Source organism: Numenius arquata, chromosome Z (assembly GCF_964106895.1).
Source record: "Numenius arquata chromosome Z, bNumArq3.hap1.1, whole genome shotgun sequence".
NCBI lineage: Eukaryota > Metazoa > Chordata > Aves > Charadriiformes > Scolopacidae > Numenius > Numenius arquata.
Genome location: NC_133616.1, coordinates 38,367,948 through 38,381,619, shown reverse-complemented (window position 1 = coordinate 38,381,619; position 13,672 = coordinate 38,367,948). Strand labels below are relative to the sequence as shown.

The 13,672-nt window shown below is 36.4% G+C and overlaps 1 protein-coding gene across 2 annotated transcripts in view; it reads left to right on the top strand.

Annotated features, from left to right (window-relative positions):
- Positions 1 to 13,672, top strand: part of PCSK5 (proprotein convertase subtilisin/kexin type 5) — a 258,951-nt gene that overhangs the window by 169,343 nt on the left and 75,936 nt on the right. For both annotated transcript variants that reach the window (XM_074166803.1, XM_074166804.1), the window contains exons 13-14: positions 5,540 to 5,676; positions 12,646 to 12,789. In XM_074166803.1, coding sequence (XP_074022904.1) covers positions 5,540 to 5,676; positions 12,646 to 12,789 — 281 coding nt within the window. The remainder of the gene's footprint in view (positions 1 to 5,539; positions 5,677 to 12,645; positions 12,790 to 13,672) is intronic.

The following is a 13,672-nucleotide window of genomic DNA, read 5'->3' as shown; positions in this document are numbered from 1 at the left end:
GTAAAGAGTAACTGAAAAGGACTCTGCAGTGGTAATATTAAGTCCAGGGTGAGCAAACGATAATCCTCTGCTTGTACTATGTCTACAGGATGAAGCGGTTCTCAGAAAGCTATTTCTCCCAACTCCCACTTGCTATTAGGTTACCTTTATCTTTTTTTCTCTATTCTTTTTTTTTGGGGGGTGGGGGTTTCAGGGAGTGGTGTGAGTAGACATCCTGCTACCCTTCTACCAACCCTTTTTGAACTGCAATTGCAATGCCAATACCTCTAAAAATATTTTTTTTTTATTAGACCCTGGCAGTATTAACAGTAGATAGGGTGGGGAAATATGGGGATATTACAGATACAACATCAATTTAAAAAAAAAAAAAAAAAGTTGTTTTTTTTTATAAAAGAGGGGGGAAAAATGCTGTTGATTTGCTCAGCTCTGAATGCACGTAAGTGACACTATCTTCTATGTAACTCTAAAATTGATCCTGGAACTTGCTCAAAGGAAAATGTGGAAGAAGAATGAAGTGCAATATATCTGAGATTTAGAGTGACGCATGTCTTTCTTTGATGATTGAGACTAGTAAAAAATTAATCAAGGATCTGCAGAGGAGGCTTGTATTGCCTTTTAGAATTCAATACCCAAAGTATAGTGGGAAATTCGAATCCATCATTAAAAGTTTGACTTAATTTTCCATAGTCAGAGTGGGAGCAAGGACAAGTGGCTAAGGACATATTTAGGATCCAGCTAAATGTCTCCATTTCTGAGTCTTGTATTGAACCAAATAGAAAACAGAGGAGCTGTTTAAGACGGGCTGGGGAAGAATGCCCAGCATTTCTACTTCCTGCAGATAGGTTTACCACAACTAGTGTAGTGAGAATGAATTAATCTTTTCCTAGCCCTACTAAAATTAGCCCCGCCTCAATCTTACTATAACACTTACTATATTGAGTTTCTCTTGGAATAAACTGGATGGTGTGATGGACAGTCAGCGGCCTCCACTGCCCTTACCCTAATCAGATGTCCCTTTTCAAACCTAGGATAGGGTAGGAAAAGTCTGTATATATGGCACCAGGTTCATTCATGCTCTTGCATTAGGATTTCTGCCTGTTTAGAGTGAGATTTCTGAAAGTTTACGGCAAATTAAATAGAAAAGCACATGCAGCTTTTAAGAAGTCAGCTATAAGTATCAGCCACACAGCAGTGTGGTGTGTGGAACTCAGCAGCCTGACAGGTCTACAGGTCATGATGGAGCATCTCATGTAGATATGTGTAGTCCCTGGGGACAAGCTCTCCATATTTAAAGATGGTGGTTGCTGTACTGTCCACTACTTCAGGCTGGCAGGCACTGTACCCTATTGTTCATGCTACTCTTCTCCAAACAACTTTATCACAACAGCTCAGAGATCTCTGTTGCTTCATAAAATTAACTGTGATAACCAGATGTAAAATGGAAATATTTTTTTTAAAAAGGAAGATATGTATGCATACATTTTAAATACATCTTCTTTAGATCGATGCAGAAGTTCCACTTCATCCAGAAGTTTTAAGTGGTCTTCTCTGCCATGTGTAGGTGATAAAGCTGCTGAATTGCCCCTGTGCTCACTGACCATTTCTTTTTTTTTCCTGCTTTGGTGCAAGTGGGCAGTAGAGGCTGTCTGAAGCTTTGGTTAAGTCAATTTGGCTTCTCTGCAGTTCCTCAGGGGTTATACCTCACAGGGAGCTGGTGGTTGAACCCTGAAGAGAAGAGCTGCTCTAAGGAGAATAGTTGACCAAAGGATTTTCAGGTACTCAGTTCAGGAAGGCATCTTTACTCTTTTCAAACTGTAAGCTCACTTTTCTCACATGAAAAAACCCACCTTTTCTCACAGGATATTAACAATTAAAATGAATTCTTCTGAGCATTTAGGAACTTAGAGATTCTTTGCAAAGAAGCTGACATACTTGTTTGGTTGGTTTTTCAATGCTAGTAGGTTTAACTGTGAGAGACTAGCCTTATATTCTCGTTTGTGGAATTCCAAGAAAGTGGCTAATTGTCTTCCTCTGGGTTTAAAATTTGATTACAGATTAATATTCCTGCTTGAAGCTATATTCCTAAATAGAAAGGTGATGTAATTTCTAGGCTGAAGTGCTGGCAATGGAAGAGGCCAAGATCCTTCAATTTGTTTTAAGAAAATAATTCTTTACACTCTGTAACATATATATTCTTGTATAGACCTACATATGGCATATGATAAGTATGTCATAAAATTTCTCAGAGAGAAGAGTTATTATTTTTAAATGTAATGCTATTTATTGTAAGCAGTAGCCCATAATTTGTCCAGGTATAGTCAGTCATGTCACCCTGATTTGAATGTCCTGTTTTAAGAGAGGTCACCTGAGTAATTGAATATCAGATTTGGCATTCTGTTGTGGCTATGTTAAGAAATAAGTTGTAAAGATTCAAAAGCTGTTAATCACTTTGGTACTTAAAAGCATGTTACATCCATGAGTACAGGTGTTGCAGACGTATATGATCATGGTCATAAAAATTATTAGATTATTCTAATAATGTTTTAAATATTTTAGTCTATAATAACCCATAATAGTAAACTAAAAAGTCATCAGACCATATACTAATAATTTACTAGTCCATGAGAAGCTCTCTGTGTGTTCTTGATATGAATTTTGACTCAGTATCAGTCTGACAAATAACAAAATCAAATAACTAACTGCACTGGCTCCATGAACCTTAAAAGATCGTATTCCTTATTTCTTTCTTTCTGAATAAGGAAAAGTACACCAAAACGATCATTTCATTCATTCATTTAACACAACTGAAAGGCAAATCCATGTACTGCCTCACAGGTTCTTTGATTTGAGAGTCTAGTGCGTTAAGCGGAGCAACACAAAAATACTTGGACCATTGAGCATGTATAACATACAAATACAGACAGCCTCAGAGTCAGTATCTTTTTGCTTTTTTTTTCAACTGTTCTTTTGATCTATCTGTACATTTTTTGCCCATTCATAGAATCTTTTGTAGAAATGTCTTTCATACATTAAAAGATTCCAATTTAAATATAACTTTATAAAATTCAAATCTTTTGCAAATAAGTATGCTTTCCAAAAACTAGACAATTTTCCATGAAAGAGTATTACTGGATTTTCCCCATTGCTGTGGATAGAGATATGAAAGCTGACAGGTTCAGCCATACCATATTTTAGGTAAAGGTGTTTTTAAATACCTATGATAAAGTCACAAGGGATTTTTATCTCTTCCTCCCAAAATTGCGTAGAAGAATGGTGCAATTTTAAAATGGCAATCTGTCAGCAATTTAAAATTCCAAAACATGACAAGTGAACACCCTTAAATAAAGAAAACTATGGGACTAATTACAGTAAAAATAAACAGCAACTCGTGAATGGAAGCCCAGTGAATACAGAATTTACAATATAATTGTATAGTACTTACATAATACTATATAATACTATATAATACTATATAATACTATATAATTTAGTTGCCACAATGGCAAAGAGGTACACTGCTGCCTTGACGTATTGACAAGGTGTTTAGAAAGTAATGCATTAGTTATCAGCAAAACACAGTATGACGATTTGACTACCTGTTGGAAACAACCTACATAATGAATTAAATTGAACATAGCCACATGCAAACACTGGGTAATAACTGTGTAATAATTTCTACCCTTTCTGTAAATGATGTGTGCCATGTGTTTGTAAGGTTTGCTGTATTCAAACAACTGATTTAACAGTGACATGAAACAGGCCAATTCTGCTGGCAGAATATATATACATACATATATAGACACACACAGACGCAGGCAAAGAACTGCATCAGAAGAAAATCTCACCCAATTATCAGTGAAAATGAAGGCTACTTCCAAATATATATCTATATGTTAAAGTTAATTTAATGTTATCAACACTAATAATATTTTAGGCATCCATTTAAAATGGAAAAAGGTTGCACAAATAAGAGGGTGAAAATCAGCTTTGGGCTGTATCCTATAAAGTGCACCAGGCATGCAGGTCCATACAGGTCCTGTTGCAGTAGATGTGGATTCACAGTACCTGACCCCATGCATTTGACTGAATTTTTCAGCAAGAATTATGCCATTTAATTCACATCCAGCGTGGGGATTTTAACAGGAAATAGACACATATTCACATTGCTACAAAAGTATCCTGCTTTCCCAGCATTTGCTGAACTTCATAACCTTTTGAGAATAAAGTTTGAAATTAGCTTAGAAAATAACAGTAAAGAATCAAGTGAGTGTAAAATATCATAATACTTTTGTAGTCTAATACTAGATTTTTCTCTATGTTATGGAAAAAGGTTTTAAATTTTATTCTATTTATTCTGTTCTATTTTATAGAAAAGGGTTTTAAAGGGATTTTCTAGTGCAGAGATATTGTTTTATGAAAAATGTTTGAGCATAGCTATTGCCAGTGGAATTTTCACACATAAAGACCAAATTAAAGTAGTGGTAAATATATAATGTATATATATGCATATATAAAAATAGATATACATATATGTATATATCTGCATGTATCTGTAGAGAAATATATATACCTACATATATGTGGGGGTGTGTATATATATATATATGTATATGCGCTTTTTAAAGCTGAGTTGTGCCATTTTATTGGAGGCAACAGTCTTGATCGGAGTGCACCTCCCATCAATAGCTTTGCGGTACCAGGCAACACGCTGTGAGCACTGAATAAAAGTTCAAATTCTCTTCTGTCTTTCCAAAATCTCATTAATAAATTCCAGTTTTAGGTAATAAAATCTCTGGCCAGTCCTCTTTCCCCTTCCCCCATGGGATTAGCATCACATTGCAGCCTCTGAACTAGGCCCCCATCCTAGAAATTATCGTAATCCATGCCTAAATTCCAGCCTCTTCACCTAACACCTAGCTAATTAAATTAATATAATGTTGTTGGTTAAGTCAGTTTTACCCAAACTCAATTCTGTCAAGTGTTTGAAGAGAGCAAACCTTGGTCATTTGAGGACTGGGACCAATGTCTCAGTTTCATTTTTTTTCCTCACAGGAAGTCACATATATTGAATTGCTAATGTTGTCTCAGTCATTTAATACTTTTTATTGCTTTCAAGACCCTTTTGATTGTTCCAATCCAAAGCCAAAAATAAATGTTACAGAAATTTTCGAGTTTACAAGTTGTTTGTATTTACATCATGCTGTTAAAGCAACGGATATGTTTTATTGTATGCAAGACACATGTCCCAATCCTGTTAAACAGTATTAGCAATTTATTTTTCTTTTGCAATGAACTATCTGTCCATTCTCCTTCACATTATGGCAAATGATGGCATGTAAAGAATCTCTTCCACCAAAACAACAAGAAACTGTTGAATGTACTTGAAATATGTGTGGGAAAACCATAATGAGTAACGTTATGTAAAGGCACAAGATGAATGAGCTGACTAATTAGTATATCATTCAAGAGTTTGCAGACTTGAAGGCTTAGCTCCCCGTATAAAATGGTTCACTTAAAATAATGTCATGATTTATTTTAGGCTATTTGATCATTCCATGGAAGGATTCAAAAATTGGGAGTTTATGACTACTCACTGCTGGAGTGAAAAAGCAGCAGGTGACTGGATCTTGGAAATCTGTGACACTCCATCTCAGCTGAGAAATTTCAAGACTCCAGGTATGACTCTAACCTTTATTTGGGTTTAGTGAATTCAGAAGAATGCTTGCATTTGCCAATACAACCTTGACTGTTTCCCACCTTTTATTTACAGCTGGAACATCTCACCAGTTTTAGTATGAAGGCAGAGCTGTGACGAACGTTATTGTTAATTTCAGATATCAATGCACTCTTCATTATGTTGTTGTTACTTCCATTTAAGACTTGATTCTCTTATTCTGAACTTACCTCTGGTTTCCATGGAAAAATTCATCTTCTCAGGGGTAAACTGTCCTCTTTCTTGCAGTCATATGTATTGCCTCAAAGTATAAAAAGAAACTTTGGCCATTTAGAGCTACATCATTCCTGACATGAATTCTTCAAGCAGAGACAGACCCCTGTACCTTCTGACAGGTTACCAGGAGTCAGTGCTTTAAACAAAGCCAAGTCTTTACTAGGCACAGTTTTCAAGAAAAAAGATACAAAACTGCATAAAACTGCAGGTGACACATTTGAAAGGAGTTACAGTATCTCCATATGTAGGCTTCTGTTTTCTTGGATGTTGAATATAGATTATTGGACAGGTCTTCAACATAAGCTGGAGCAGCTCAGAGTTACTCTGCTGTATTCACATTGCCTGTGACTTTCATGGCTGATATAGGGTCCATATTTACTTGGCCTCTATCAGCTATATAGAGCCCAGGGATTTATTTTCATGTTTTTCTTTGCTTTGTGTTTTTTATCCTACCCATAAGAAAAAGTGGCATTTATCTGTGTTTACACAACTAGAAAATCCCACTATACACAAGAAAGAATTTCATGGCTTGCTGTCATTGGTAGGTTGCATTGTGCTCCTGTGTGTATGGGCAGAGTGCTCAGAGCTGGCACTCATCCACAAACTGTACTCCTAATAAGAATTTTTGAGGCTACAGACATTCTTCTGCTTTTAATTCTCACTGCACAGTTCAGTTTCATTCACATATTTCAGTATGAGCACTTTGAAAGAAATGGAGATTGAAAGAAGGACTTTCAAAGAGGCTCACGGGTGTATATGCTTACTTCCATTTGCTGGTTATGAAAGATGAGTGTATACTTGGCCTTAGAGTTACTCACAATTTAAACCTTAAAACCCATTTTGAAATAGATAAATTATACACAGACAAAAATGCCACTGTTTATGCATGTTTAGGCCTTCCTTTGGAGCCTCACATCAAAGTAGGTGGAAACCCTTTAATAAAAAGAATCAAAAATGAAATATCACTCAAACAAATAATCTAGAATAAAACATGTTAGAGAGGTGAATACTACTGAGGTATTGGAAATCATTTATCACTAAATCTAAATTAACACTTACTCGGATTGGACAGCATGTCAGAATGCAGTAGTATTACATTGGAAGTGACAAATCTAGTTGATTACTGCTTTCTGATAGATAAAAATTAATTATAAGGATTCTGCTGTGTAATGTATTTAGGACTACAATGACATTAGCAATAGAATTAGTTTATAATTCAGTGAAAAAAAAGATACGTTCCATGTCAGCTAAGTAAACTCACAAAGCAGTAAGAGTTTTCTAACTGATTTACTGAAAATCAATTCTGAATTTTGAGACATAGATGTTAACTTAATGTACTTGACGTTATAAAAATATATCTTTGTGAAATTAACAATAGGGGATTTTTAAGTATGTTTGTTCCTGAATTAGTGGGTTATTGGAAGTCATTAAAACTATTCAAATGAGCCTTGTTAAATGTAAGTACTTTTATTGTTTCTACTACATGAAAAAGCATGCATAACGAAACATTGACTAAAACGCAAACTGAAGTGCTTAAAAGCTTTCACTTTAAAATAAGAAAGGCTGGGTAACGATAGGGCATGTGCATGCAGTTGACTGTTCTAGAAGAATATTGTTTCGATTCAGCTTTGTCCCAGAAAGGCCCATTAATGTTTCTGCCACCAGATATGGAGTTGAAATGCTTTTGTCTTCCTCTTGGTTGAAATTTGTTTTTTTAAATTATTCAGATTGGAATGAAGGCTACATGCAGTTCACCTCTTCAAGGTAAACGTGCCTTGCTGGGAGGTCCAATCACTCCTGCAGCTTTCAAACTCAGTAGGACTATTTCCATCATAACTTAGAGCAAGCCAGGGCACAAGAGGAATTCTGATGTGTGAACATGGAGTTGACCAGTCTCCTTCCTATTCCAAGTGGTGCATAGGCCAAACTCAACTGGGTTTACACATTTTACTGTGGACAAAAATGAATCCTCTTATTTCAAAATTATGACAAAACGGAAGTGCTGATTTTATGCTGCCTAGATATTTTTCTGTCTAAAAAATCTAACACAGAGATCAGCCTCACTCAACTGCTGTTGAAGTTGATGGAATTGAATGAGAATTTTAGTTCTTTATTTCTGGTCTTGATTAGCTGAGTTATGCTGTTTTTAATGCAGCAGATGGCCAGATAGCCAATGTCTGCTTTTTTGAAAAAGTTGCTCTGCCTGTCTGGCCATCAAATTGTATTCTCTTATTGCCTGTCTCATTTGTCTGCATAACCTGAATTTCTTTTTATGATGCTAAATCAGTGGTCATAAGCCAAAATTTTTACAACCTGTTATATAATATGAAGCCAATAAGTCCCTATTGAAGACCAAGATAATCAGTGTGATTTTCAAAATTGCTAAGCAATGAAAAACTTTTTATTAAAGCCTGTGGTAGCTCTAGGGTGCCAGTGTCATTTAAATGTCAGCTATATACTCGAGCGATTAACTTTAAGCACAGCATTTTGAAAATCTTGATTATCATCCTCTAGAACTCTGAAAGGAAAAACCAGCATTGCCAGTGTTTCAATTTTCTCCTCATTTTATCTGTACTGATCACTTCTTACCACGGTTTTGCAGTGGTAAAAGGTTCTTAGCTAAATGATGTTAATTGCACCAGTAAATGCAGAGTAAATTTTCCAGTGAAGGGAAAAAATGGCTATTCATTAAATGTATTTGGAAACGCAGCCAGAGACTATGAGCAGAACTGTTGAGGGTTTCAGGGGGATGTTTGGTGTTTGGGGTTTTTTTTAATATGCAGTCCTTTAGAAGGGACTGAGGGGAGGTATTAAAGAACAACTAAGTAATTTAATGAGATTACTGAAAAGAGACAAAAATAAATTATTTTCAACTCCGTCTTGCACTTGTTATTCCTGATGCAGCCAGAAACGTCTCAGGCTTGAAGGAAAGTTAGGGTAGCTCTTCATCTTTGTGTGTACCAGAATCCAGAACCCAGGCATAAGGAGAGCCACAGCGCTATTCAGCAATTCCTCTCTTCTCTCTTCCCTGGCACACGCCTTGTACAAAAGCCTAGAAAAGAGGTAGCATGGAGCCATTTTGCAAAGTGTTCATCCGGCCTATTGTCCAGACATCTTTTACCGCCCTTTTATGTCACCATGACAGTCTAAAAGTGGCCAGCTAGTTTTCCAGCTCTACACTTTAAAGCCCATTCCTGCACACTCATTTTACATACATAGTTGTATAGGTCTTACTGATGTATTGATTTCAATACTTTATATATACTCTTCTCAGTGTTACAGTAGCTAATCTCATGGGACAGATTTCTTTTGCTCCATGAGGACTAAAGCCTAAAGACCCAGCTCTGGAAGAAGAGGGGCCGTAAGGCCAGGGAATGTGGAGAATGTATACCTGCCCAACCCAGAGTTGTGGAGGAAGCTGATGCACTGGAGAAATCCTAATGGAGAGCTTACTCTTTACTTTCCTTTAACTGCAATGGGAAACAGCACTTGAGAGTGGTCAGGTTTTTACATGTATTTGTATTTCACAAGTTGCAGTCTGGTTATGAATTTGGATCCCAGTATGCTGTCTAGTGATACATCCCCCAACTTTCTAGGGCAGTGGTTGCCCTGTGATGGAAGCTCTCCAGTAACACTTCTGTTCAGAAAAATTTGAAACTGCCTGCCATATATTGATGGTGGATAAACTCAGGTGTTTGAGCATACTGGGGTTAGTCTCTGCACTGAACAGAAAGTGAAGTAAGCAGAAGATGCTTAAACACAATTTATGGTGCCTTTCTGGCTTATCACCATAGCCTGCAGTTTATCACACTGATATCACCATCATGCCTGTTTCTTGTTTCAGTTGTGTGCGTGTGTTTGTTTAGCTATTGAAAGGTCTTATAATTAAGAGCTGCAGTTTTCCTGTAATCAAATTGAGAACAAAGAGCCAACATGTCATCATATCCCTACATTGGCAAGGTAACACCACATCTGTTACCCGTAAAGAAATGCAGGGTCCAGTTCATAAAACTAGTGCATGTGATTTCTGCATTTAATTCTGTAGAGTTTATGGAGGTGGGCATGTGCTTGCTGTGAAACACTCTGATATACCCTTTCTCCTACACATACAATATGGGACCTCTGTTATGTAGTAAGTACAAGCAGGGTAAAGGACTATTCTAGCCAAACTAAATGACGGAATCAGCCAAAAAAGGGGAAAGAAAGATTTTGGCTTAAAAGTGCACACTTTGTTTATTCATTATAGAAGTGTGTGTGTGTATGTATATATACTTAGTTATTGAAATATTTTCATTGTGCAAATTAAACCTGCCTTTAGGCACACTTCATTTATTTGCTGGCAAGTCACATGAATTTTTCCCCTCTTTATTTACTGAACCATTCTTAAAAGGCAACTAATCTCCCGAGAGACCCTGCGTTGTTCCCCTTGCTGCCCTTTTGCATTAAGTATACATTCAAAGCACCAATCTTCCCTGCAGTAATGTTGGTACAAGCCCTTCCACGTGTGTAAAGTCCAGACACAATACACTGTGCCTGAGGAGCATCTTTACCTGTGGTTATTTTTAGTGGGTCCTTGCAAATATTTTTGTCCAGTATTCAGTATTTTTAACAGTGTTCTGGAAGAAGTACAAAATCAGCCCTTGGAAAGTTTAGTGATCTTTGGAGCAAAATAATGTTGAGAATTAAAGGATCTGAATAACTTAGCAAAACACACATTTTTTGATTGTATCCAATATATTGTGGTCCATATGCCATGGAAGTGAGTTTAAACACAAAACGGAAAGAAGCTGTACGTAGAGAAGTTATGGCTCTGAAAAGGCTGTAGAGATGACTGCCTATCTGGTTAAAAATGAGAGCCCTTTTCTTTCCTAAAAAGAAAGATGCCATTAAGGACCCAGCTGAGTCACTCTAAAGTGTGAGGTAACTTGATCCACACATGAAGAAAATACGTGATTTGGGGCTTTTTTATCTAGTAGGCACCAAAGAGCTACATGGCTGTGAGCTAGAGGTAGGAAAAGACAAATTGAAAATAAGGCGCATGCAGTTTTATAGACAAGGTAATTAGCCTGTAGTTTGGCAGCAGGTGTGGTAGACTCTTCCTCAGTTATTTTTTAAAAATCAGGATTGAATGTCTCTTTAAAAAAGTAATTCTTTGCTTTAGCTGCGAGAAGTTGAAAGCCACTGTGTGAAACAACTGTCATGTAATGTAGTGTCTTGCCTATAGTTTTTTCTCAAAAACTGAGTATAGAGCAGAGAAGGTTTCATATGAAATGGTGAGATTTCTGTCCCAGAAAGATTGTGTTGTGGTTTTGCTTATTGTTGCTTACTGCTTGGAGGATGAATGTAAAAGCAGAGAGATCATGTATTGTCTTGGTTATATCAATGGAGGATACCAGATGACATTGGGGAAAATACAGAAAATCACTTGTAAAGGTCAAAGGAATTTGCTTGCACAGGTTGAAAAAGTCCAAGTGATCAATATGAAAGCTCAAATTATGGAGTATCATTAAAATGAACGAAGAGGAAGATTGCTTGAGTATATTGAAGTATATTATGTGATTTTCTCGAGAAGATGCATACATGGATTACATTTTTAAATAATAGTTCTAAGAGAAGAGTATTTTAACCACAAAAGAGCCTCCAAAACAAGATCTTTTCTAAGTTTTCTAAGTCCCTGCTCCTCTGTTTCCTTTCTCTTCTGATGAGAATTTGACATTTATAACTAGCTACTCCAGCATAGATAAATATAATCAAGAGAATAGGATAAGACCAAAATTACATACCATCTTTTCAAGCAGGGATGTGTTTTTCATGCATCATTAGTTTAGGCATTATTTCAGGCCTGAGTCCTTTTGCTTTGTCACAGAATTAATACACCAGCTAGTATAGACAGAAAGGTGGGGACTGGAAGTTCACGCTTTGTGTCCTGACAGCCTGAACTGTTGACTTCATAGACATTTATCTTTTTATTCTTCCACAAAAAAACTTGCCAAAAAGTCAGATAATGCTTCTGGCAGGCAAACAATTTTTTGTTTTTTCACTCAAGTACTGAGACGATAGAATATTAGTGATGAATGCAGAAAATGCAGTGATATATCCTGCCAAATAACTAGGATAAATAATAAAAAATTTTGCTGGTTTGGGAGGGGACACTGATATTCTACTGTGGAAATTTTAAAAAAATTTGTTTCCTGTTCATTGAGAAGTGTCCTGACAGCTAATGAAAAGTAGTCTTGAGTAATAAACAAAACGTAACCCCTTTCTCAAGTAAGAATTCTGAAAACAGCTAGTTAGCTAAAAGATCTCAAATAATAATTACAGCATAATTAATGTTCTGAGGTAAAGTGAAATCCAGAACAAAAACTCTGTCTTGAGTACCATATGCATTTTCCAAGTAACTGTGTGGCCAGAGGTTTTGTTGTTTATGTTGAGTTCAACTCATGGTGCAAACTTTTACTAGACCTACAAGAGACTGGAATGCAATGAGAATATTGTAAAAGTGTGATTGAAGAAAGTACATTTTCTCAGTTTATAGTGACACAGTAATTGCACTATCAATATTAAACTGAAGATACTTATTTGAAAAGTGTCTTCCATACCTAGTGACAAAGTCATGTTTACAAGTGATATGTTTTTGTAAAACACAGACATTAGAATTGGGTTCTAAAACTAGATTTTAAATACTTAACTTCCAGGCAAATTGAAAGAGTGGTCCTTAGTACTGTATGGAACATCCATCCAGCCTTACTCACCAAGAAATGATTTTCCCAAAGTAGAAAGAGTGCGCTCTAGTCCAGTTGAAGACCCTACAGAAGACTATGGAACAGATGACTATTCAGGTGCGTACATTCATTTGCTCTGATTGTGCATTTACCGAACACATAATAGGTTGAAGGAGTAACCTGAGACTCTGCATCTGTAAAATGTTCAGTGAAGTGGATTCTTAATTTAAGGTCAGAATTATTTGTTTCATAATCTAGATATTTTCGTTTCTTCCCTATGAGTTTGTAAGCATAGATGTATATTTTGAAGCTACACTTAACATGGTATGAAGAATGCACTGCTTTTAATATAAGTATATATATACACACATACACGTCCACACACATATATATGAAGAACATTATCTTCGATATCTGTGTTGTTTCTCACTGATCCCTATAGAAATTTTTCAACCTTATCATTATAGAGTTAGATTTTTGGCACTGCAAAATAAGTCAAGTTGCAAGTTTCCTACACATACTCCAACATTAGGAGCATTGTGTAGATGGCTAATGCTGATGAATCTTAAGTATAGCTCCAGCAAGCAAACAGTAGGACAAAGTTCAGTTTAGAAGTTTCTGTTATTGCAGTCTCCTGCCACAGCGTATCAGACCCACAGTCCCTATTTTAGGTTGAGAGCTGCTGAATTCTTTGTTTTGGTAGGTGATAAAACACTACTATCTCTGCTGTAAAGGTTGCTGTTCTTGTGTTTCTGTATGAAGCCAACTCACTTTACTTCAGGTTTATCTGATGTTAGGAGAAATTCAAGGTGGCCAACAAACTCAATGCATTTCATTCGCAAGGCAGCAGTGATCCTGAAAGTTATAACTTCACCCACAGGGTCTGTGGTGCCTCTGTAAAGGCAGGAGTTAATGGTTCTCACCTCCTGTAGCTGGAAGGACCTGTTCGAAAACTGTAAAATAGAGTCATAGAATATCTCGAGTGGGAATGGACTCATAA